This window comes from Peromyscus leucopus, chromosome 4 (assembly GCF_004664715.2).
Source record: "Peromyscus leucopus breed LL Stock chromosome 4, UCI_PerLeu_2.1, whole genome shotgun sequence".
Lineage (NCBI taxonomy): Eukaryota > Metazoa > Chordata > Mammalia > Rodentia > Cricetidae > Peromyscus > Peromyscus leucopus.
The window spans coordinates 102,082,230-102,109,798 of NC_051066.1; the positions used below are offsets into that span (position 1 = coordinate 102,082,230).

Here is a 27,569-nt window from a genome sequence, read left to right on the forward strand (position 1 = left end):
CCTCTCTCCTCTCCTCCCCATTCTTAATCTCTCATTGTGAACAGAAGTCAAGTAGCAAACGGCACTACAGCAACTGACCTTGTTGCAAACTGTTTTTTATAAGGATACATCTATCAACTGTGTCCCAGAAGGAGGAATCCCGTTATTGGTATCAGAAGCTAAAAGATAAGCTTACCAGTTTGGAAAGAGTGACTGCCTTTACTTAAATCAATCTACAGTTCACAGACAGGAGGAGGCCCATGACCTAGGAGTAGCAATCAACTCAAGATTCAATTCTCATTATGTTATTCATGAACACCCGGAGCACTACACTATAATGCGCAAATGGATACTGACATGGATCCTGCCAACTCTGCTCTGCAGATCATGCTTCCAGCTTGTCTGTCTAGTGGGCACTATCTCTCTAGCATGCAATGACATGAGTCCAGAGCAAACGGCTACGAATGTGAACTGTTCTAGCCCCGAGCGACACACAAGAAGTTATGATTACATGGAAGGAGGGGATATAAGGGTGAGGAGACTGTTCTGCCGCACACAGTGGTATCTGAGGATTGACAAACGAGGCAAAGTGAAAGGGACCCAGGAGATGAAGAACAGCTACAGTAAGTGACGACTTTATTAGAGCCCTGTTTGGCTCTTTATTGTTCGTTTAAGGTTCACTTTTTGATGGCATGTTCTCCTTTCCTATGAGGGGAAAACAATGTAATGTTAAGTCCTGACTTTTCTACATTGAGATTTCTGTACTAAGTCTCTAAGGTATCTGTGAGAACAGGGCAAGTGTACTCACCTTATGGCTGGAACTGACAGCACAAGCCAGTGGGAAATACTTACACTGTGGCCTAAATCCAAAATGCTCTTTAGTAAGGAGACATTTCACAGACAGCACTCACGCTGACATGTGATTGTTTGCCTAGCAAACTCGGTAGACGTTTGCATATACTTCTCAGTGGGACTTCACCAAACTACCAGCCACTAGTTTGAGGAACAGAGAATGTATCTGTCTTTGTTAGTGTTGCCTTTGAAAGAACTTTGTCATGGTGCAAACCGGTTAAGAAGCTGCTTTCTGAGCACCATCGACTGCGTCTTTCTAAAACAGAAGAGAGTCTGTAATGCCCTCAGCTGTCCTTAGTCTGATGAGTGTGTGTTAGATTCTTTGACACCCCCCCCCCCACCCAGCAGACAACAGATCTTTCTAACAGCTTCTTTCTCAAGGGTCTCTGACATGTAAGTTCTATGTTGCTTTAAGAGGAACACAAATGTGAGGAAGCAGAAGTGAGTTAAAGAGAAGTATGCCCGAGACCTATAACTAGAGCACCCCACTTTCCCCCCAAGACCCGGTTGTTCTTTCACCTTAAAATGTCAGGGCTTGAGTTTTCATTGAATGATTCCAACTAGTAACTAATTTCAGTAGTATTAAATCCAGTAGAACACATGCTCGACATTTAAGTTAAGCATTTAAAACTCACAAATGAAAATAGGTTTGTCAGCATTACTAATACGGGGACAGCGTTGACACTGTATGTTTGATAATATGTGTGGCGGTATAAAAGAAAAAAGGACACATGGAGATAATAGTGTAGCTGAGTGTCCGTGACAGGGTCACTCCAAGCTTTTCTTATCTGTTCCTGAATAGCCTTTGGGCTCTAAACTCATTGACCAATAAGTCAGAGTTTGGTGAATCTGTTTCCAATATGAAAATGACGGACTTCCACTCAAGCTGTAACCGAGGCAAACTGTGAGTGAAGGAGCATGCCAGCTGTGGGAGACTAGTTCCCTGGAATTCAGCTGACAATGACCGCTGGAGGAGGTTTTGCTGACAGCCACATCCATGTGAGCCATCGAGTTTGGCTTTCTCCTTTTATTTGAAAGCCAGTGAGCTTTATCATGAATGATAGACTCTGGTAGAAAGAAGGTCAGAATCTAAGGGGCAGTTACAGCACAAGTTCAGTCCCTGTCTTTGGGGACAATTCTTTAGTTTTTCCAACCTTCTACCTGTAAACATGGATGTACTTTTCAAAACACTTTCTCATTCTCACAGTCTATTCTGTTCTAAATCAGGGAATGTACTATATAGTGTAAAGAAACCTACCACCCTTTATACAATTGTCACCCAAAGAATGAGATAAAAGTGCTTATTATCTCTCCACAATAAGCCATGCAGCTAGGGCTAATTTCAAATTTCATAACAAAGTTATCATAGCAGGGTTGTAAGCTTCTTCTGCTCAATGACTAATTCCTTTGGATGCTTTTTATTAACTCATGAAAAAGGTAAAAAATAATGGGAGGTAAAATTCAGTGAAAATGAGTATGTACAATTATTTGAGAGTTAAGTAGTTATAATTGGAACACATACATATACATAAATTTTATTTTGTTTGTGTTAAATTCCTTGAATTCTTGAATACATTTGCAGTGTGATAAAATCACTTTATATTTTGAAACATGCTTTAGTGTTAACCCTGAACAGCCCTAAAGCCTATTTGGCAAATCCCTTGCCTCTAACACTAAGTCTACAGCAATAAGAAAGTCTCACCTCACACATCACAGTACCTCTGTACTCAAAAAGACTTGACATAGTTTATGCAAATAACTTTCACTTACAAGCTTTTTAATAGTCTAAATTTATATACTTTCTCAAGATAGTAAAATCTAGGAAGAGAAAACCTCACCAGAACCTTTTCACTAAACTATAAAGTGGTAGTCATTGTCCTGCTATCCTACCGAAAAGGACAAGATAAGGTTTCTCCAAAGTCAGACAGATATGAGGGCACTTGTGTGTGTAGGAAATCCCAAGAGATGGAAGAATAAAGGGGAGTAATTTATTCAGAGGAAATTCTGATAAGCTTTGCCCGTCGGTTGAGACAGCCTTGCTCGTTTTAAGAATGAACACAAGCAAACAGACACCTGTGAGGTTGATGCTCTTGAATGGAGGAATCCAGGTGCAAGTAGTGTGGGCAGCTGGGTTTGTTTACATCAACCCAACAGGACAATCACAAACACTGGGGACAGGTTTCATGGTCCTCAGAGTCACTCACTGATCCAACACAGAAGGGTCCCTCCTGCTGTCGTCGGAATGACAGAAGAAGCTGGATCCAAATCAGCAGAATTCAGAGAGGAATAAAGCTCAAAATAAGACACCAAATTTCCTTCTCCTGTTCTGATGCCTTCTAAGCAGGTCCTTGAACTTCTTCGGAGGCCCTTTACAATGGCATTGGTTTCCCTTTTCTTTCTGCTAGGCATTCTCATGGCTTTCGTTTGAGTGAAAGGAAACATGACCTGAGGATATGAGTAAGACTTGGCAGGCTCCTTGCTTGCCCAGTGAAGCATGGCACCCTGGGGTCTTACACATGCTAGGCACGCTTGCTGCCCACTGAACCACATATTTACCCCCTGGGAATATGCTTTATAAAACAGTGATAGATATGGACTGGCACTGTGGGAAGAGGTGAAAGATCTGGGTGTGTCACACCCTGCTTCCTGAAGGTGCTGGGCTGGGAAGAGAGGGGAGCGGCGGGGCTGGTGTTAGTACATGTGCCTCAAATCTTCAGGGGAACTGGAACATCAGTTCAGTGGTGTTGGGAGCCTTTACTTCGGTCTTCCCCTACGTGAGATTATCTTGCAGAAAACATCCACTTTAGATCAGAGTAAGTCACTTGTATAGCAAAAAGAAAACAAAGAAACGCAAACCCTCCAAACAGCTCATCAAGGATGAACTGTATGGATTTGGGAATTGAGGAGGCGCCAGGAGGAACAGACCACTGTTTGAACTCCTCAGGGCAGCGAGAGAAGAGGCAGCTCTCTTTTCTGTTCTCTCTGGTGGCCTCTCAGTGAGCTCCACGGTAGGTTTCAAAATGAAGAAGCTGGAATATGACAGGAAGAATAGATGCAGAAGTTAGCCCAGAAGGAGAACACTGGTAAGCAGCATCATGGAGGGACAGGGAATGAATGGCCAATGCTTCACGCGCTTCTGTTGCCAGAACTGTCCCCTTGGAGACAAGGCCAGAGGCTGGATTTAGATGGCGATTGGAGCAGACAGCTCCTCAGCAGACAGAGGCAATCACTCCACACCTGACAAAAATAACACTGCTATTTAGCTGGGAGTTGAGGTGCTGAGTGAGAGATGGCAGCAGTGAGCTGGGGGCCCGACAACTGCTATGAGAGGCAGATGTGGGATGCAGGACCCAGCCCCTTACGATCATTTTCCTGCTCTTTGTATTCAGTAACTAAAATATTGTCTTCCCAACAATAGTTGCTACCATCTATTCCTCTGGAGAACTCCTTGGTGACCAGAAGCCTCTGATCCAGGAGGAAGCTCATCTGTCTTTTTGAGCACTGTGGGTCACATAGTAAGAAAGGGTTATTTGTTCTGAAAGTTGGCCAATGGCTTGGCAACATTTGCTTTTGGATTGGTAGGCTGTGATGGGATGTGGCCTCACAATTGGCGGAACGCAAATAAACACAGCATTGTTGGATTTGACTTTGGCCACAGAACCTTCAGCAACTCAGTTGTCAACAATTCTTTGGGTGGGTTCCTGTCTGCACTAGTCTCTATAGTGCCTCCCAGCACACACATCTTAGACCACTGCGAGTGTGAGTGTGCTTGTGTCCCAGCGAGTTCTCAATAATTTCTCTAAAAGAACAACCCACACTACCAAAATAAAGAAACAAAATTATAAACGCAACACCTGTCTTTTAAAAAAGAATAAGGACTATGCCATGCTTATGTAGTTCTATGGAGCGCGCACACACACACAACAAAATCCTAGAAATGATTGACAGGTTGGAATCTTCTAGAACTGGCAACTGGGATTCCTTATTAAAGGAGTTTCAAGTCTTTAAAATATGAGGGATATAGAAACTGCCGAGGGGGAGATTTAGAAATGTTAGCTACTCTGAAAACTCAGATTTTAAATTGTTTTCCTCAGATTATAATCTATTTAGTATGGGAAGTATCTGAAAGTTACTAAACACTAGAAACTTCATTATCACAAATATGTTCTCTTAACATCTCTTCACTTAAAATGTCAAGTTTTTAATACATATTTTTCTTAGTTTTGGTTATATGTGTGTGTCTGTGTGTGGGTATGTGCATATTACTGCAGATGCCTAGTGAAGGATACAGGTGTAAGATTTCATGAAACAGTGTTAGAGGAGGGTTGTGAGCTGCCCCCTATGGATGCCAGGAGTCAAACTCAGGTCCTTTGTAAGAGCAGTACATGCTCTTAACTATGGAGCCATCTCTCCAGCCCTAAACTGGCCATTTCTATGTTACTGTTATTTCTGCATTAGTCCAGATCTGATGGTCTTTTTCCTATGGCTAAGCTGTATAAGATCTCTCCAGCCTGTGGGTTAGGAGAACCAAAGGCTGGACTGACCTGAGGGAGTAGAAGAAGGCTGATTTTAGACATGTGGAAGGAGCTGCTTTCTCTAGACTTTTTTTCTCTTTTGTGTTTCTCAATCTTGGCTGAATATTGTATTCATCTGGGACCCGTAAAAAATACTGATGCCAGATCCCATCCACAAAGACTCTCATTAAGTTGATCTAGGGTGCAGTCTGGGCATCAGGAATTTTAAAAGCTCTCTAGATGATTCTAAGATGCTTCCAAGGCTGAGAACTACTGCACTGTGGCAATCACATTAGCGTACTTGGGAAACTGTAGCTCAATTGAATCAGAATCTCCCCGGGAGGGGAGCAGACAGGAAGTCAGTATTCCTTACAGTTTTCCAGGGACTCCAAAGCACAGCTAGGGTTGCAAACTGCTGCTTGTAGGGGCAGAAGGTGGGAGGTGAGGGGTGGGGGATGGAGTGCAGCCTGAGCTACCTCAGGGAAGCTTGCAAAAATTTCGGAGCCCTTGCATTTACAGAGCTTCAGAGTTAAACTGGCCAACCACTGGACTGGAGGAATGTACCTCTGAATTGTGAATCAAGGAGTTCTAGGCCCACTGGACTTGGACTAATCTCGATGGCGTCAACATGTGCTGAACCAGTCTAGACACGAATGTGAGGACAGCCCTGTAGCATGACAGAAGAAGGTTGCTTAATCGAATGGCACAGCTGCACTGTGACAGGTGCTGGAACAGGAGGCCAAGGGTGCTACAGACATCAACGTCTGCTTGCTTTTGTGAACCCAGACACTCCTAAATTAGGCTTTCCTCTCCCGTAGCCACACTAGTAAACTCAACAGGCAAAAGACTGAAAAAGACAGTGGTTAACTCAGAAAATCCAGTGGGGACAGAACCACAGGTCCCTCCAAGGAGGTTTCCAGTCTAGTTGAAAGGACTTCCCAAAGCTTGTCACCTTTGCAAGGCCGGGATTATGTACAACATGAAGGCAGCACTTTCTAGTAGTTTGGGTAGTATGGTGGCTTCTGCTGCATCACTGTGCAAACACAGTGTCTCTACATTTAAATGTCACGCATGGCATATAACACAGGAGAAAAGACAAGGCGATAACTAATCTTCCCACATTCCAAACAGGTTGAAAATGAAAGCCCTCTTCCATGCACATGGCTTGAAAAGCCATGTTAAAGGTCACTGAACAGGGATGGAGAGGTGGCTCAGGAGTTAAGAGCAGGCCCCACCTTTTGCAGAGGACATGAATTCAGTTCCCAGCACCATATCAGATATCTCCAGCTCCAGGAGCTCCAAAACCTTCTTTCGGACTTTGTAGGCATTTGTAGGATAAGTATACACACACACACACACACACACACACACACACACACACACACACACACACACAATTAAAAATAAAATGAGAAGTCACTGAACATGTAAGTAATTCTTGGCCAAGTTTTAACTCTGTATTTGAACTTATCTGTAGACCTATTTCAAGATTTTTCAATACCATGATTCAACTTCCTTAAATGGCATATTTTTAATTTTCCATTATATTTCCCATTTTATGTTTGTATTTAAATTTTAGATGCAATTATGGGCAATATTGACAGAAATATCTGAGACAAAATTCAGAATCAATTCAGTCTGTGTGTTTTCCTTAAGGCAGTATTCCCAAAGTGTGTTTCTTAGAACGCTGATGTCCCCTGAGATACTAATGGTGTTTCCTCAGGCTGTTTCTCTGGCTTGTTGACTGGGAAATATTTGGTTAATAATGCTGAATTGGTCTCCTGCAGAATTCTCTGAGCTTATGCTACTCTATGGTTAGCTCCAACTTCAAGGAAATAATACATGTAGGTTTCCAAACAGACTGGATAACAGACCACTCCTTTGTCCCCAGTCTTCTCTCTAGTCTTACTTTTGGTAGAACATTTAAATTTCATTAATTTGAAACCTGAGAGCAAATTGGGATCCATCTTTGGAGTAGTCAAGAACTAAACCTACCTATCATTCAACTATTGGTCTCAATTTTTTTAAAAAAAGGCCACACAACTGCCCAGAACTGCCCTGTGATTTCAGAACCACTGGAGCTCAGTTTGCTGATATAGAAGCTTGCATGTCAGTCTGTTTCAAGATCGTATTTTGCACACTGATGAAGAGCTAAATCCAGGTATTTCCAGTGGGACTGAAGCCTGAATAGAAGTTCTACCTGAGCTGTAGGCAGCCGTACAGAACTGTTTTCCTAATAGGAAATGATGGAGCTGGTAGCTATGTCTGAGCAACCTACAAAATATAGAATTATTTCTCATACAGAAACCTAAAATGCTTTTGGTGACTCTAGGGTGACTGAGAAATTCTTATCATGTGCGCTCCACATAACAAACTTTACTTATCAAAAAAGTAGTTCCAGCAAAAGATGTAGCTATTTCCATTTTTATCAATAAGTAACAAGTTTCATTAACTGACCAGAAGATACTTAGAAACGTGAAATTTTACAGAATCTGACAGAAAAACTACCAGAGAGCCACGCACCTGAGGTTTTCAGTGGTGACAGGGCCAGTGGCTCCTGTCCTCTCCGTGCCCAGCTGTGGCACTAGCTGCCCGCCGGGCCCCCGCTCATCACCGGCTCTTTCTGTGGGCACTTGGCACTCACACTGGAGTGCTCTCGCTCTTCCTTCTATCACCCTCCGGTCCAGGGTGCCCCATGTAGGCCCGGGAAAGACGGCCAGAAGCTTTATAGTTATAAAATATATTTATCATTTAACTGATGACTTATTTAAAATCAGGTCTAAGCAAAAATATGCTGTTAAATCATCAAGAACGTCGATGTGGACAAGTTCAAAATGCTTTGCTGAAATAAAAGACAAACACACCACATTTTTTTTTTTCTTATTTTCTACCCTTCAAAAATAAAATTGTCCCCCAGAAGCAATTTGACTAAGATTTTCTAGGTGATCTCAAGGGTTGAGTGGGAAGCTGTTTTCTTTTCAAGGACAAATGCATAAGCAGGCACAGAGAGTATTGGCGACATGGGAAGATTAGGAATTAGGGCAACATGAAGACCAAGCTTGAAAGAGTTGTGGTTGGTCCTCCTCAACATCCACTCTTATTTTTACCTGTCTATTTATCAAGAAGTATACCCAGAAGAAGTAATTTGTAGTTGATATTGGCTTAAGGAATATCTGTATTAAAAGGAGGCAGAAAGAAAACCTTTAAGAAGTAAAGTGAGTTGTACTACGAGAAAACAATCAGTAGACTGGTTAGTTTAGGAATATGGTAGGTGGGGGTCCACCTGCTAGTGAGAATGGCTCTTGTGACGGTCAATTTTGTGCCAGTTTGACACAAGTTCGAATCACCAGGGAAGAGGAATTGCCAGTTGAGGAGCCGCCTCCATCAGACTGGCTGTGGGCATGTCCATGGGACATTTTCTTGATTAATGATTGATGTAGAAGGGTCCAGTTCATTGTGGGTGGTGCCCCCTGTGGTAAGTGGTCCTGGGCTGTGTAAGAAAGCAGAAGCTGAGAAAGCCAGTAGGCAGCGTTACTCTATGGTCTTCGCTTCAGCTCCTGCCTCCAAGCTCCTGCCTTGCGTTCCTGCCCTGACTTCTCCCAGTGACAGGCTGTGATCTGAGAGTTACTAGAGGAAATAAACTCCTCTTCCCCAAGTTGCTTTTGGTCAGAGTGTTTAATCACAGCAGTAGAAGGCAAAGTGGGGACTCCTAAACTCAGGAACCAGCGCAGAGGGGGAAAGGAGAGATGCCTTGGGGGAGAGAAATGAGGATGGCAGGAAGCCAGAGCTCTGCTCTTCCTTTGTGTTCGCAGCAGCAGCAGCCTGGTAAGCAAGAGAATCTCTCGTGTCTTACATGGTTTCTGATCACATCCCTGGTTGGTCTGATTCATGGAGGGGAGACCCATGTCATGGGACATCATCTGTAGAGGGGACACAGTTTATTCCTTTCTTTGCACTAATAAGAAAGGGATCATACACAATTCCGAAAGATTGCTGACACCTTCCTGTTTTCATTCTTTTGTTAAATTCAGTAGTCATGACACCTCCCTTTGAGAGACTAAAGACACAGTAGTAAAGAACTCCACAGCCCGTGTGTTTAGAGAACTAACAGTTTAGTTGGGGTTAGAGGAGGGCTACAAGACAGAGGGGGCAAGTTTAGAGACCACAGGGGATCGCCAACAAGACAGACAGCTCAGGTGTCCTGAGGGGAAATGCCTATCAAGACACTGTTGTCATGGCGGGGTTTGGACATGAGAGCAATTCAGTATCTCTCTAGGTATCAGTGTTGAGCTCACCAAAGGCAATCCTGATATGTTTCTTTATTTCAAAAAACATGAGAACACGGGGAGGGTGGCAAGTAAATAATAAATAATAAATCTTTAGGCTTGAGGGAGGTTCTGCAGTTAACAGTATGTACTGCTCTTGCATAGGCCCTGAGTTTGGTTTCTAGAACTCACATCAGGCAGCTTTCAATCACATGTAACTCCTGCTCCAGGGGAAATCCAACCCCTTCTTTTAGCCTCTGGATACTCTACCCTTATCTGTGCACATATTTAAAAATCCTACCCATGCACACAATTAAAAATAAAATCTTAAAAAAAAGTCCATGAGAACAGTTGCTTGAAATAGGTCATCAGATTTTATCTGATTGAAATATTTATTAAAAATATAACTACCTCCAATTAAAAGTGTTAATTCTCTAAAAACACACTCTGGGGAGGTATTCACTACTGTTCTTTCCATGTACCACAGATACATGGTATCAAAGGGTGCTTTTTGAACTAAATGAATAAAAAAGGAGGCTGCTCCATGTCACTTGATGACTTCATTTGAAGGGAACCTTTCTTTGGATGTCATAGTTCAAGTTAGGTTAACTAAAAAATGTATATTTTTTTTTCTGGATAATAGCATATATTTCTTTTTTGTTTTTTTTTTTTAATCTTTGATCTTAACTGTAATCTCCTTAAGTCAACTGCATATAAATGATGGCTATAAAGGCTACATTCTCATTATGAAGGGAATTCTTTTTCCTGTAATAGTTCCTGGGAAGTCAGAGATGCAATGGTTTTCAGACACATGATTAACATTTTAGGGTAGAATTATGGAGATGACCAGCTGCATTCTTTATATCAGACTATTGAGGTGTCTGTGTATGAGAAATATCAACTCCCTTCTATGAATAGTATGCTATGAAATAATGTGGCTACTTCATAGACTCATGGATGGACTCTGGACATGGAAAGACCCTGCCAACTTTGCCCTTTATATTTCTCTTACTTCTTGATGTTGGTCAGACATTGAATCATGGTAGATCCCAGAGAAGATGGGCATGAGTCTGTATCTGGTTTTTTAAGATTTAAAGTTTATGACCTTTAAAGAATTTTAATAGTTTATTAGGTATTCACATTAAAATCATTACAACACAGAGAAATAAATTTGTTTGCTGTTCTTGAAAATCTTTGAACTGTCTATGAAAAATTGTATAATATATAACTGGAAGCATTTTTTTGAGTGACTAAAGACTACAGATAAAATTGAAGTTAATTCTTTGAAAATATGTATGCCAATATTGGAACTGGTGAAATATTTCCCTCTACTGTAAGGATTTCTTAAACTCTCTCCTAATATAATCTTGTGATAACACTCTTCATCTCATGGGATGAAAAAAGGCCCAGGGGGAACTAGCCAGGCCATTTGGTTCATTGAAAAATTAATTTTAGTTTCAAAATTATACATGGTCCTGTTTGCATCATATTTGGGTGTCATTCATTTTAATTAAGAAACATTGGTGTCTTCAAAACTCACTGATGACTCAACTCATCAAATTGAAAGAAAAACCCTTTCTGTGCCCTGATGGATGGTTTCCTGGAAATCCTCGGGTGGTTAGCATCTTTACAGAGGGTAGGACCAGGAAGTAAGTCTGGTGGCTCTGCTGTTGTTTAGTGGCATTGCGTGTGGGAGAGTAGGGAATTCCCAGATGGGCACAGTGAGAGAGTGTACAGTGTGACCTCCCGTCTGCTTTCCTGTCCCATGCATTCTACTGTTCCCCCGTCCCCCTTCACCAACACTTCTCAAGGAAAATAACTGACACTTTAAAGGGGGAAATGAAGGCATCTCAAGTAATATCATTCCCCCAGTGAAGACACAGGGCATCAATATTATTTTAAGGTACTAATAAAACTTGTCACTAAAAGTCTACTTTCCAGGGCTGAGTGCAACATTTCAATCACATGACCGGATTCATTTCCATCTCCCACCTGGATGAGCTGGTGGCTGTAACCATGCTTTGTAGGTGGGGATTGGCTCTGAGGTCCTGAGGGAAGCAACTTGCAGAGTGTGGCTGTGAACTCAAGTAGGCCTAACTCAGGAGCAGACTTCCAGTTTCCACCACATGTGACACTGTAGTTTGATTGGCATCTTTAAGATACCACAAATTAATTTGTACCATGCCATGGAATAGTTTGCATCTAAAATATATAAACATAAAAATTTCTTCCTTATAGTATGGTCTAATGAGCATTCAGCATTCTCTTCTGGTAAGTAAATGTTTTACTCCAACTTCCCCTTAAAACATCTCCATGTCTCTCCATCCCTTGAGTTGGGGTAGCAATTTCAGTTTCTTGTGCTTACAGATTGCTAAAGATGCTGAAAAGTATACTTTAAACGAATTTCTGAGAGTTACTGAATGCTTGCACTCTGCTCATTAGCCAGTGTCTGTGTAATTATTGTAGAACACATACACACATACAGGTTAATTCTGGAAATCAGTCAATTTTAGGAGTAGATACAGATAATTTGTTTTTTCCCCTGCCTAAACACCACTAAATCCAAATGGAACAAGCAGAAAAGCACATGCCACGAACAGCAGCGAATCTGTTCTAACCAGCACTTCTGGGGTTGGTCTAATAGTTTAAGGGTAAATTGTTTCTTTCTATTGCCTGTGAATATTATGCTCTCAATTAATTTCTAAGCTTTTTTTGAACTCTGTCCAATAAAAATAGAGAGGCCACAGAAAGGAAACAAAGATGAGGAGCTAAGGCAATGGCAGTGAATTCGGGGTTTTAGTTCAAGAGTGTTAAACGCTATTCTGGGACATTACATACGCATTGTGACATGTCAGACCTTAAGTTATTTTAATATCTTATAAAATAGCTTTCAAGTTCTATGTTCTCAAAGCTGCAATGGCTCTTCTAGTAATTAGCATGGTATTTGTTGACACAGATTTAGAGTATATGTTGTACAGCATAATGTAGCTGCCTTTATACATAAAATTGTACTATTGGAAATTCTTCAGCTCATCAGGGGATACCAACTCCACAAAGAATATTAAGTACTGTACAGAGGAACGCTCAGGGTATTCACAGTGGAACACATCCTGTGAACTTCCTGGCCACAGGCTCTTGGGTCTGTTAACAGTAACAGGCATCAATTCCATATTGTGAAGTGGCTCTTAAATTCAATCAGGAAAATGGCTGGTTCCCACTCTAACAGTCATGCCACATTGCACCAGTGTGTGTATTTTGCCAGGCCAACTGTTACTGCAGCCCATTCACAGCTGGACAGGATTGTTCATTACTTTTCTCCTCAATTATTGTGCCTTTCATCATGTGAGAGCTAGCCAATGGGGATGAAGCTTGCTTTCTTCATGTTCTATGGCTCAAGTATGTGGAGTTTCTAGAAACAGAGTCTTTTATTGAGTTCTGGAAGATAACTAAGGGCCATGGAAATAGCTCATAGAGTTTGGCAGGCTATGGTATCTCACTGACCAACACCTTGAAAAGAGGTAGCCTGCACCTGGCTTTTTGTTAGATAACCTATGCTGTTTGGGAGAGGTATTGTCTCTCTGTTATAGAGTACCACCACTTAAAATCTTTTATATATGTGTGTATTTGCATAGTTTATGAAACTTACACACCAGTAGGTTTCTATTTGGCTTTTTCAAAGGTCTTCAGTGTTAGTTATCTCTCTCCATACTCTGTCCTTTACTTTGCCCTCCCACCCCCCATTCCACCTGGTTCTTCCTGTTCCATTATTCCAGTTCATATCACCAGGGCTCTCTCTGCCCTTTGACATCCCTCCCCCATGCCCTCTTTCTAGCTTTTTTACTTTTAAGAATTCTCCAATTTAAGCACACATATCTAAAAACTCAAAGCTAGCATCCATATAGGAGGAAGACCATGTGACATTTGTCTTTCTGGGTCTAGATTACCTCACTTAGATTGTTTATTTCCAAACATTTACCTGCTAATTTCATTTTTTTTCTTTATAGCGGAATAAAATTCTATGGTACCACAATTTCATTATCCATTCATCAACTGATAGGCATCTGGGCTGTTTCCATGTTGTGGATATAATAAATAGAGCAGCAGTGAATATGAATGAGCAAGTATCTCTGCATTAGGATGCAGAATTCTTTGTGAATATGCCCAGGAGTAGTATAGCTGGCCCATAAAGTAGGTTTATTTCTAGGTTTTTCAGGAACTTGTTGAATGGTTTCCCAAATGTCTGTGCCAGTGTTCACTGCTGACAGTAATGGGTAAGTGCTCCCCTTTCTCTATAGCCACACAAGAATTGGCTATAATTTGTTTTTTGGATCTTAGCCATTCTGACTATGGTAAGATGAAATCTCAAAGTTGTTCTGAGCTTCATTTACCTTATGTCTAAGTTGGGCAAGCCAGATGTATTCATGCCAAAGAATGAAACTAGATTTATATCTCCCACCCTGCACAAAACTGAACTCTAAATGGATAAAATACCTCAACACAAAGTCCTGATATACCCTGAATCTGTTAGAGGAGAAAGTAGGGGATATGTTTCAACTCAGAGACAGCTTTTTGATGTTTCTAAGTAGATACTTCAAAGTTATTGTCCCTCCAGTTTGTCTCTGCCATTTCCAACCTCTTTCTTCCTAGCTAAGCTGTTGAGTGGCATGAGCAGCATACACTTAATACCAAGAAATAAGTAAGTATGCATATTATGTAGAAGTCCGAACAGTGTGATGCTAAGACAGAAGAAAACAGTTGAACGTGTTAAATGAATGTCTGACCCAAATAGCAACAAGTTAAAACTGAGTTTGTTCTCTGGGAAATAAAAGTAGATAAGTATAAAGAATGTTGAATAAAATAATTAGTTTGCACTACTACATGCAAAGCTCTGGCCTGGTAGCTGAGGTGGGAGGTGAAGGTAAAGGAAGGAGGGGCAAGAAGGGAGCTGGAGAAGACTGACTATACAGCTAGACCTTGGAAGTCTGACCCTAAATTCAAAGGAATGCACTAATCTGTCAAGAGGAGAAGAGCAGTAATGCCTCCTAGCTGCATGACATTCTGTTGTCTGCACATTTACCGTCCCAGGGTACTCAGCAGTGTGGAAAGGTAGGCCTGAAGGGTCAGAGGGACTCCATGGAACAGTTGACAGTCTGGAAACCGACAAATAGAAAATGCACTGAGATGGGAAAACACGGTTTACATCATCATGCACACAGTACAGAGTGTGAGTTTCCATAACTTCAAGAAAGAGACAGAATAAATGAGCTGGACACCATAGCATCTTTACATTGCCAAAATAAGTTGAAAGAAAAATTGAGACAACTAAAACTTTCTTAAAAGCTGAGTTGAAGGAATCTGTTCAGTGCTTTTGCTTACTCCCGATTTTATATCTTTTTGCTTAATTCAAGTGTCCCCACTATCCAGGATACTAAACTGGGTCTATGGGGAAAAAGGATGAAACAAAAAACATGCCCGGTCTCAAGGAGAGCTACCCAGAAATTCAAACACATCGAGTTAGTCGTGCCTAAGAATTACTTAAAGATAAAAATACACGGGTATAATGAAAGTGTATTGCTTGCTGATAATTACTGTATGTAACTAGATAATAACTGATTCCTTTAATCCCAATACTTGGGAGTCAGAGCCAGGTGGATCTCTGTGAGTTTGAGGCCAGCTTGGTCTACAGAGTGAGTTCCAGGACAGGCTCCAAAGCTACACATAAAAACCCTGTCTCAAAAAAGACAGAAAAAAAAAGCTTTACACGGATCCATGGCCAATATAGCTTATTAAGAATAAAAATTATGCTGGGCGGTGGTGGCACACACCTTTAATCCCAGCACTTGGGAGGCAGAGCCAGGTGGATCTCTGTGCTTGTCTGCTATGTCCGCTCTCAAGGGCCAGAAAGATTCTCAGTGTTCCCAGCTCTTTTAACACTCCTCACATATCTGCAATTCCAGAACTAATTAAATATGGTCACAGGGGCTCACACTTGTAACTCCAGCACTTTGGAGGCTTGGCTGAGGCAGGAGGATTGCCATGAGTTTGAAGTTAATATGGCTGCAGGGTGAGATTGCCTTGAAAAATCAAAGGAGAGAAAAAGAAAAGAAAAACAAGAAAATTGAAGCCATCTTTTAATTAAAAAAGAGAGAAAGTTGACGACTTAATTTAGAAAGCTGGCCTGTATCTTTCATTGTTAATGTTCTAAAGTCTTCTGTTCAGATATGTAAAGAGGGCTCTCAGTTTCCATGTTCTGACCCACAGATGAGACTCTCGCTTCTCCCACTTAGAGTCCTTGCAAGATCGTAGGTTGACTCAGGAACATTTCCTATGATCTCTTTTCTTTTCAGATTAAACATCATCATTTGAAAAGCTAAGTATTATTATTCCAAATTTAGACACTTTTCCCACTTGAAATTTGTTTTTGTCTTCATGGTATTTTAATATAAAACAAATGGGCTTTTACTTCAGCTCTGTTTATGCTTTTGTTAACTTTTCTAATATTTCAGTTTATATGAAATGCCCATGATCTATTAAGTTCAGATGATAATGACTGTCCAGTTTTAAAGAATTATCTACAACTATTTAAAATATAGTCATCCTCATATCTTCAGAGGAAATAAACAAAAATAATATATGATATGTTTGAAACTTTTTATCACTAAATAAATTCTAATTGTTACAGTCAAATTAAGCTACACTATTATAATATTTGAAATCAGACAGTTGTCAGTAGATAGCTTTCTCTCTAGTATTACTATGTCCTTGTTGAAATGTTAGTCCAAACTTCCTCATGCATATTCCAATTTTATATGACTTACAGTTTCTCAATAAAGACATTAGCTTTTCATTTAAATTTTCATTTTTCATTACAACTATGGTAGAATTCTACATATCAACGTCTTAGGGAGTGCTCTTATTTATTACTTGTAGAGGTGACATTGGTTAATAAAGTATACCGAAATAAAAATGTGACTGTTGAATGTGTTTCCACAGGAAGTAATTTGGTAATTTGCGACTGTTATCCATTAGTTTCCTTGGAAAAGCAGAGCTCAGTGGGTTAATGTTGGGTGTCCCCAAAGGAGTGAAAGGGGACAGATGGAAAGAATTAGGACTTTCCTGGAAGTAGGCACCGGCACATAGAGGTGGAGGTGGGTGTGGGAGTGGTTGTGTAAGGGGGGGAGGTGTGGGGTAAGGGTGGTAAGGGGTGAGTGTGGGAGTGGAGGTGGGGGGGTTGGTGCAGGACCTTGAGAGCAGACTTCTAAGGACAGAAAAGTGAAAAGGTTGTGGATACAGTTGGGGAAGGCCGAGTAGGGGCTAGCTGCACCTTACCTATCTGCAGAATAAATACGGTGCAGGGGAAGTGGTCATAGAGAGCTAGGACATAGACAATATTCTTCAGCGTTTTTGTCTTTAACTTCATATTATGAAGAGAAAGGGGGAGAGGAGTAAAGCTGTGGCCAATTGAGGGAATGACCTCAGGAAGTACTAGGAAAAGATACAGGCAGGGTGTGTTGACGGAGTGATCTCAATGGAGAAAGAGAAGGAATGCGGATACATCAGGAGAGCAGGAGAGGTCCAGACAGAGGAGGGAAGCCGATCTGGAGCAGGCTTGGGCTCTCAGCCCAGCAAACAGCCTGTGCTTCTGTGAATGCCTCAGGGGGCCCAGGGTGAACTTATGCTCAAACTCAGATGTGCTCGTCATTCCTACATTGGTACAAAGCTCTCAGGAAGTAAGTGCTGTGGACAAAGAGTCAACACTGAATCAAAAGGTCTATCATGAGTCATTGTGCACTTTATTGTTTTTTCCTAATTTAAAATCAGCATATAGAATAACTGTGTATTTAGAGCAATCACAATTTTATGAAAGCACATAGGAAACTGATAGAAAAAAACTAGTTTACAATTATGATATGTTTTGGTCATTCTCTTTATTTTGTAAAGTGATTTCCACATTGTAGCTGATGTGAAACTTTTGACGGACAGGCACATCTATCTATCTGTATTTATATGTGCTTATAAACTCTGTCTGTCTGACATGTGCAGCTGTCACTGCCTATTTTAGGCACATGGTCACAGGACAAGAAAGGCCCCATCCAAACGCCCAGTGGTCTAAGTATCCAAGACATAACTGATAAAACTTCCCTTGAAGCTTTCCAAGAATGGAAACTTTAGAGTCTACTACTATTCCAGCTTAAACTCTTCCTCCTGGTCCTCAGAAGCCCAGAAGCCCAGCACCTGTCCCTCACTCCATGTGACCATCTCCCTTGTCCCTTGTCGCACCGCTTTGCTTCCATTCTTCCTCCTTGTTCCTAGAGCACAGGGCCTGCATCATGGCCTTTCCCCACCTGCGTGCTCTCTGGGTCAATTATTTCCTCCCTTCGATATGTAGGCAGCTCACGCCCCTACTTTTTCCTAATTTTTACAGAACTGTTACATTTTTCCCCCACTGAGAATGTCCCTACCTTCTCTACCCAATCCATACACTTCCATCTTCTCTCTTAGAAGTTGTCACTCTTCAATACACAATACCTTTATCTTCATATCAACTCTTTCCCCAGCTGGAAGGGGAAAGCAGGAGACATTTGTCTGTTTTATTCACTGTTACATACACACTACTGAGACTGGGGAATGGAATTTTTAGCTAAGGTGGTAATTCCATAAGTAGCGACTGACTACTGTATCAGGTACTGACCAAGAATGAAGGTTAGAAAAGAGAACGAGACAACTGCTCAAGACCCTAGGGTTCATCGGAGCCAGGCCTGACTCCATCCTTAGCTCTGGCATTCTAAGGCTGAGCTCATCCCACTATGACCATTACGATGGTCAAAATCAACTTCAAAAATCAGTGGAAGCTCCTTTTTTTTCCCCTTCTCTGTGAGTAGATCTTTGTCCTGTGGAGTACTGAGATGAGCAATGCTGAGCCTAGAAGGGACTCATACTCTGAATTATGGAAGCAAGGAAGGACCACTGTTCGTTGTCCACAATATACAAGGAATGATAGCTGGCCAGGAAATGGTTTGAGACTTTACTCTGTTCCTGGTCCACTGAAGGAAAGGTCCTTTCCTGTTTCCTAACAGAAGCTAGGAGTGATAATGTTGTATCTCTAACATATGACTAATACATGGCAGTACTGGCTGACAGTTAAGGAGCTTTCCTTGTACCAGGCATCAACACAAAGCAGCTTACACACAATATCTAATTAAAATCTTAAAAGAATCTGATGATGTAGGCATTGCTATTTTTGATTTACAAATGAAAAGTCTCAGAAAGAATTTTCTGAGAATAAACTTTGAATAAACATGATGTTAGGAAAAATGACTTGTGTGGACTTCTAATACAGAGACAGGGTTAATATGTAAGTGCTCAGGGCTTCTGTTTCCATGGTTGTTTTCGGGTGAGAGTCCACAAGTTGAGATGAGTTACATAATTAGTGTTTCATATAATGAAGAGAAAACTGTGGTCTAGTACCATGTGGACAATGTCTTAACCAGCATCCCTAGTAAACCTTAGCCTGCACTGCTGATCAGTAACCCAGAGTTCTGCTCTTCACCTAGTTATTATAACTCTTATAAACTTCACAAAAGTTATTTCATTTTTCTCAGGCTCGCTTCTTTGGTGAGAAGTTTAAACCACACTGATAGCCAGGATCTTATGTTTTGAAGTGTCCATAATGATTTTAAGCTACTTAAAATGCTTGACTGGCTAGTAGGGACCTGAAGAAAATCTTGAATGATATCTCCACTTCATACATAAGTATACTCTCTAAATTTTGGACTGTAAGAGCTCTTGCTACTTAATTCCAATTTACATAGGCTCACATAGGCCCCCACTAGCTCTCATTACCTATTTCTGCATAGACCAAACTATCATGAGATCAACCTATGTATAATTTAAAATGAGACTAAATTAATAAATTCATTTACTTTATAAAATCATCCTTATACAACAGTGGTTTTAATATATCAAGGCAGCTACATTTGATGGAAGATAATCTTTTCTAGGCTAAACAATGTACACTCCCTTGATTATTGCCCATCAGTATGGTCTCTCAGCCTTTCATTGCTCGCCAGTCCTCTATGAGTACCATCAACAAACGATAGGGTACCCAGAACACAGTGCTCCAAACTTAACAGGGTGGGGCTGGAAGCAGCAAGATTACTGCCTCCCTGGTAACATCATACTGTTAGGACATCCAACTTGCCATGAACAGAGTTTGGAGTAGACAATGACTCATCTCAAGCTTGTCTATTAAAGTTCTAGATCTTTTTCAAATGAATTGATGCCAGCTACTCAGAGAGCTCACTTAACAGCAGGATATTATGATCCCGTGACTGTCTGTGGTTGGAAAGTAGCTTCTGGAAATGCGGAATGGACACTGGAGCAGCGCGTGCAGAGAAGCCACCACACTCTAGCTGACTAGACCGTGACATTGCCATTCACACAAGCACAGTTATACCGCCTCAGAGAGTGGGACAGCAAGGCGTGTGCCAACGTTCTAGAAATCATAACACTGAAAAACAAATCTAAAATATGAAGTTGTATGATAAATCCAGTGTCTCACAGAGACACTGAATATAAAGCGATCCATTCTAATGGCATTGGAGTAGCAGGAAAGTAACTTTAATGTGTAAGTTGACTCAGCTAACAGGAAATATTACATGAAAAGTGGAGAGGGGCTCATGGCCCTTCTTGCAGACTCTCTACAGCTTTCTGCCCAACTGGACATCTCTTTCCTCCTAATCCTGGTGCTTCTGCTGTGCTCCCAAATGTCAGTGTTCCTCACCTGGTCCAATGTCACTGATCATGTTTTTCTTTGACTCTGCCTTTCTACACTTTCCTGAATGACATGTATAAGAGCCTTATTCAAGCTAGCCATGACACTACATATTGTACTATAAAGTAGCTTAAAACATAACCGTTCTAGAGTATGTTGAGTTTTAGCTGTAGCTTGTGGACATATGTTTAACGTGGAACCATTGGTTACCATGGCTTGATTTCAGGAACTGAAGTAAGATATTCTTTGTAGAAGAAAAAGTTCTTTACAATGTTTGATTCTCATACTACAGACTTTCAGTTGCTTTCTTGATCATTAAACCTAAATAAATAAGAAATCAATATAACTGAATTTTCTCTGTAAATTCATTTACAAACCAACTCCATTTCCTGCAAGCCTTGTTCCAGTTAGATAGCTGAGGTGTGTTGAGGCAGCCTTGTGATTTTGTTTCATATGTGGACAGACCCATGTTGAAAGTACATGTGAACTGCAGATCTGGTTAGCATGTCTAGAGCTATGTATTGCCTGGTCAATGACATCTTCAGCGTGTAGATGGAGGGGTACATGGTTAATGTCTGTAATATTGTTCTTAAGAAACAGTTTAATTCAAACAAAATTTTAAGTCAGATTTGAGTCAGAAAAAGTATGTCAGAAACAACCTGTGCAGTTTATGTGCATTTGCCTACAAAATCTTAAGATAGTATTGTTTATATATGAAATAAATAGTAGTGTTACTGAATTCTAGCCAATTTAGAATTTGACATTTTTTAAAAAAATTAATTAAAATATTTTTTGAGACTTTCTTAATGTGTATTTCATTCACATTATTTCCTGCCTATTCCAATCCTCCATGTGCCATCCCATTTCCTCTCAAATTCCTGACTCCTCCTACTGAGGGGGCCTTATAAGTCTCATTAGGCATTGTTGGTTACCCCTAAGATGTAAGTGTCACTATTGCACTAGTAAAAATATTGTGGCAGACTCACCATTGTTGTGGTCCATAGACTTTACAGCTTGGTAGTGCTATTGATTGCCTTTCTCCCTTGGCAGTTTAGATAACACTTTTGGGTACCATGAAAGCTAGTCCTTAAGTGCAGGCTTCCAGGTCAGTTCCATGTCTAGTCCTCGAAGTCCTGTGTTTGAAGTGTGTGCTGTCTACAGCAAGAAGGTTCTAACTCTCAATTATGGGGAGGAGACCAGAGACAATGGCAATGGGCTCTGTTGTTCTAGGGGTCTCTTGGACTCCTCTGACCAACAGCTGGAAGGGAGGTTTCCTAGGCCTGGCACTAGGGTTTGGTGAGATAGTCAATGGCTCTTGGAGGGAGCATTATCACCACAATGCTATAACTTAATTTAAATGACATTTAACATATATATATATTCACATATATATGTGTATGCTCATTTATGTTATACATGTATTTTTAAGAAAGTATATAAAATAATGTTTCAAACACCCTTAGTATTATTTATCCCCCTTTCCTCCCTCTAACTCTGTATTACTCTCCCTTCCCAGCTGACATCCCCCTCACTTTTCCCATTTCCCCCTCTGGAGCATGCATGTCCAGCTATATTCCTCTCTAGAGATCCTTCTCCCTTATATCACAGTCCACTTTTACTTGCCTGGTTTCTGCAGTTACTCAAGGCTATGTACTCACATCTGAAGATTTGGAGTTAGGAACCACACATGAGAGAATATGTATGTTTGTTTTTCTGAGAGAAGAAAGTGAAAAGGGATAGAAATAGTAAAAGAAGTCAAATTATCCCTGTGTGCTGAAGATATCATACATATGCGATCCCCAAAATTCCATCAGAAAACTCCTAGAAATGATCAACACTTTCAGCAATGTGACAGGATAAAAAAAATCAACTTAGAAAAACCTGTGGCCTTTCTCTGTATCAACTGCAATCATGCTGATAGGAGATCATGGCAGTATACTCACTCATAAGAGCCTCAAAGAACACCTAGGAATTAAATAACCAAGAAAGTGAAAGACCTATGGCATGAAAACCTTAGAACAGTGAAGAAAGAGATTGTGGACGACATTAAGAGATGAAAAGACCTCCCATGTTCATGGATTTGGCAGAATTAATATTGTGAAAATGGCCATCTACCTAAGGCAATTAACAAATTCAATGCAATCCCAATAAAAATACCCATGTAACTCTTTACAGAAACAGAAGAAACCACCCTAAAATTCATATGGAACTACCAAAGGCCTTGGATAGCCAGCTCAATCTCAGGCAAGAGAAGAACGCTGGAGAAATTGCCATATCAGATTTCAAGCCATAGCACAGAGCTACAGCAATAAAAGAAAGATCTTCACAAGTGTTCAACATTCTCAGCAACTAAGGAAATGCTAATTAAAACTGCTTTGAGATTCCATCTTTTTTTTTTTTTTTTCCTCCGTTTTTCGAGACAGGGTTTCTCTGTGTAGCTTTGCGCCTTTCCTGGAACTCACTTGGTAACCCAGGCTGGCCTCAAACTCACAAAGATCTGCCTGCCTCTACCTCCCGAGTGCTGGGATTAAAGACGTGCGCCACCACTGCCCGGCTTGAGATTCCATCTTACCCCAGTTAGAATGGGTAAGATGGATAAAATATCTGATGACAGATGCTGGTGAGGATGTGGGGAAAGGGAACCCTCATTCAGAGTTGGCCAATTTTTATAGAACGTTCTCAAGCCTTTCTTGAAGACTGATACCACCATTTTTTATTTAGAATTATTTTTAACTAGGCTTTTACACTCACATTTACATGGCAGTTAGTAGAGATTAAGTAAGTCCTTTGCCTAGGGGAAAAAGCTAAGATACATTTTGCATTAAGGCAGTAACATATTTTACATGTGGATTTTCCAGTTGCAATTCATGAACTAAACATCTAGTAAGTAAGACCCATTCAGAATTTGAGAGTTTGGCTTTACTATGTAGAGGAGAAATAGGAATTTGGAGAAATTCTCTCAATGTGATATCCAACATCATTGCTTGACATATATTCACAAGTTTATTAGCTAGAATTTAAAACATTATTAATTCATTATTCGTGAAAACTGAAATAAACTCTGGCAATAATTTACCTTTAAACTTTGTATGGAAAACCATGACGATGAGACAAATCATATGTAAAGCTGCTGAAAGAATGGAAATACTGCTTACAACAATGTGGTATACAAAATGATTGTATAGTTATTTTGTTATTTTTCTAGGTAAAGTATAACTTGAAAGAGGTTTCCTGGATGTGATTTCTAGGAAGTGTGACAAAATGACCTTAGTTTTTGTTCAAATCTAAGATTTGATATAAAGTGTTAGCGTCGGGAAAAATACTTATTCTTTTTAATCTTAGTTTCTTCATTATAATGACAAACATGACATCTAATTTGTATAGTTATGACAGTTTATTGAATTAATGAACTTAGAACTGGGGAGACTGTTCAGTTTGTAAAGGGCTTTGAACCTGCAGTGTAACCCAGGCTGGCCCTGAGTTTACTATACTCTTGTTTCAGCCTCACTAGTGTTGTGGTTCCAGGCCTGCATCCCTACTCCCAGCAGCTGTCTAGGAGTTGTTATGGCTGAGGAGGCCATCTGGAGTCACAGAAAGGATGCTGCAATAAGCCAGGGTTTGCAAATGCTTTGTCCCAAGTTATCGTACTAGCTAGAACAGTTAATACCCAGGGGCCTTCATTTCTTTGCTTCTGAAAAGAGTGTAAAGGTTTAAATTGAAGAAACAACATTTGTATCACTCAACTCATCTGTTCAGATGAGGGTTCCGAGACTGGGATTCCAGAGGACAATTGCACTCTGAGGCACACTGCTCAGGCCTTCAGTCTCACCAGCCCAAGTAGTGTGCCTGCTCTGTGCCTGGCACTGTGCTAGATGCCAGATACACAGGTGACAGAGTGATGGTGCTTTCTTACAGATTCATTGTGTGTGCAAAGCAAGTTCAACCTGAACGCCTATATTGAGTCTATATTATTCTGTATTGAACAGTGTGTAGGAAAAATGCTTCTAAAGGAAAGCTTTTCCTGGCACTCCAGATCAGTGATAGCCTGCTGAGTGTGCATGAGACTCTCGATTTAACCCCAAGTACCACAAAAACAAATAGTTTTCAACATAATTGTAGTAAGGGCACGATAAAAGTAGAGGCACTCCAGTAGCACTTCAAAAATACGGAGGGGGATATTTTACAAAATTTGTGGCTGGGTTCATTATTATTGTAAAAAATAACTTAGAAAAAGCTCTTGAGCCTTTTACTAACTTCTCATCAAAAACTCTTTTACTTCAAGACAGGCATTTTAAAATGGCAACACATTGGCTGGGCGGTGGTGGCGCACGCTTTAATCCAGCATTGGAGCAGAGCAGGGATCTCTGTGAGTTCGAGCAGCCTGCTACAAGTGAGTTCAGAAACGCAAAGCTACATAGAGAAACCTGTTCGAAAAAAAAAATAAATAAATAAATAAATAAATAAATAAATAAATGAATAAAAAAAAAAAAAAAAATAACACTGCTTTTGCCTTTTAATACTTTGCTTGTTTGAAATAGAAGGAAATAAAAAGTACACTCTATTTGGTGTATGATTAGCAGGAGAAAATCTCCATTTTGACTCATGTGTGCTATTTTACAGTTGGGCATTGTTGGACCACAGCGTTCTTTTCTCCCCCGGTACTCAGAAATACACTCCGCCCAACTGTTTCTCTAGAGTTGCGAATGTGTTGGAAATTGCCCCAGAATGATACTTGTGTTGCTTAAGAGGGTGTCAGAATACTCTGGAAGACGTTTCCATTAACATAAATAACTGACTCAATGAGTTGTCACATGGCTTGATGTGATCACATGGTCACGCCACTCCTGCCTTTTATAACTATCCTTAAGAGACAGTCTAAAACATCCAAGCAAGTCTAGACTCCATATTAAAGAATTCTATTTTTGTTGAACATATTTCATTGATTTTTTTAGAAGTTCCTATCCCAGATAAGATGTGTTTCAGAGCTAACTCTTCAGAATTTCGTGTGTAACCCAATTTCCCTCTGAGCCTGAAATTACAACTCCAATTCCCTTACTGTCTTTGATGAACACAATAGATGCTTTTGTAGAAGAAGCAGAAAGCAAAAAGTTTTATTTAGAAGTTGAAAAGAAATAATGGGAAGGAAAGCAGCTGGAGAGCGTCTTACATGACAGGTCCTCTCTGCCAATTAGAATTGCTTGGCGGGGTTAAGGAAGGCTAATATAAAACGCACTGCTGCATGAATAACACGCTGGAAGTAAAATTTCTCAAATGTTGTATTCCAATGCAGTTAATAAACACAGCAGTTATATAATGGGCAAGTACTCAACTAGACATATGAAAAAAAATAAAAACTGAAGAATTAAGTTTGTTAGTTTCTCCCTCAAGAAGAAAATGCTGTAAACAGGGGAACGGCATAACCGTGTGAAAACTACAACCAAGACAGGGAAGAGAGCAGTTTTCACTGAAAAGAGTGGGAGATATGTTTGTGGGTTTCCTAAGAGGGCAAAACAGGAGAGGGGCACTTGAGCCTGGTTTTGAAAGGAGAAATGTGGACTGACAGGTGAGCTTGACTGCTCAAGGGACAGAAAGGCTGGAGTTGTGAGGACCAGCAGCTGGGTAACGTTGCTGAGGAGAATGTGGGAAGTGTCGTTCTTCCCTGTCCCATTCCATCTTTCAAAGGGCACATTTATTCCCACATCCCGGAGGTGGAGATCTGGGACTGAAAAGCCAGTTTCATCCCATCATGATGGGAGGTGTGAGGGAGTGGGCATATCTAGATTTGAAGTCACATCTTGAAGTCAATTATCATTTTTATTACTGTGCTATGGTGCCAAAACAGGAGGGGTCCAAAGTTGAACGCAAGACTTTGGATTTGGGGAAAGCAGAAACACTTCGTTGGATGGATTGGAGTCAGGGAGACAGTAAAACAGACTAAGCTCAGCATGGCAAGAATGGTGTTGATTACGAAACAGGAATGAGTGGGCCCCATGTGCCACCCAGTAGACGGATTCTGTGGTAAGTGGTAATTCAGTGTGGGAGAGGAGAAATAAGAATATTTTAAAAAAAGGATTTCAGTTTCAAAGCTTAATGGTTTGGAAAATAATGATTCCATTAAACAAAAGAGGAAAATCAACAGAATAAAGCCCTGGCAAACACAGCCACTTGAGTAATTTTCTTCTTAAAAATACACACACACACTAAATTTTGTGAGTACATATATTATTAAACTTCTCAAGCAACTGAATTTTTTACATGTCCACATATCAAGAAGAGAGAAATGATATAATGCTGATTTGGAAAAGAGGTCTGTTAAAATGATGATGGACTTCTTAGAGATTCATTGAAGTGAGTCCATTGTGCCAACAACAGTAGTTAATTCAGTGTCTCTTAATTCAGTATTTAGAGAACAGCTGACAAATCAGTGTTTTATTTATTATGTTATTTTAAAATTAGCAGAGCTATGATGAATTGTGTTAAGGAAACACGGGGGTTTTTGTAGCTGTCCACTAAACGATGTGTTTTTGGAAAGGTTCATAATAGGTTCATAGTAAAATGTAACAAAATAGTGTAACTTTTGTGCTAATGTTGGAATCCAGGGTTTTAAGCCTCTACTGATGTTATTTATCTTGGGCTGGGTAGCGATTTCTTAATTGGTACCTTTCCCCCAACTCACTTCCTGGCCAGAGTGTTGATGGCTGATCAAATGAGTTAAAACACATAAGGATTCTGCGCAAACTTGTGCTAAGGTGAGGCTTCAGTGTGATAAGATGAGTAAGTCAAGATATTTATGTTAACATGATAGAGTACATATTCTCTGGGGGAAAGACCCAAGGAGAAACTAGAGCATTGAAGTAGTCATAATCCACTAGTAAGCTATTACTTGGCACTGAGTCATCTCTAAAGGTCACTGAAACTCACAAACATTCACTTCTAGCACAGTAAACTTGTGTTTCTAATTAATTATCATTTAAAGGCTTCAGTTTTATTTGGATTATTTTTCATCCAAGATTTCCCTGTTCCCTCTTTCCCAATTTAAGACTCAACACACTTCATGCAATTTAAGATAGTGCTCGCTAGAAGAGGCTCTTTAGGAGGAATGACTAAAGGTTGCTTTTGACCGCTGCCAAGCTCTTGTCTTTATAGAAATCAGAGAGAACTTTATGTTCTCATAGTTTCTGACTT

At 40.4% G+C, this 27,569-nt stretch overlaps 2 protein-coding genes across 3 annotated transcripts in view; one reads left to right on the forward strand and one right to left on the reverse strand.

Moving 5' to 3' along the window:
* Window positions 1-27,569, reverse strand: part of Fam227b (family with sequence similarity 227 member B) — a 170,070-nt gene that overhangs the window by 58,317 nt on the left and 84,184 nt on the right. The window lies entirely within an intron of this gene.
* The window catches only part of Fgf7 (fibroblast growth factor 7), a 51,444-nt gene that overhangs the window by 758 nt on the left and 23,117 nt on the right, over window positions 1-27,569 (forward strand). The window contains exon 2 of one of the 2 annotated variants that reach the window (XM_028892706.2): window positions 45-602. In XM_028892706.2, coding sequence (XP_028748539.1) covers window positions 317-602 — 286 coding nt within the window. In that variant the 5' untranslated portion in view covers window positions 45-316. The remainder of the gene's footprint in view (window positions 1-44; window positions 603-27,569) is intronic. The other variant, XM_037205194.1, reaches the window with a different exon arrangement.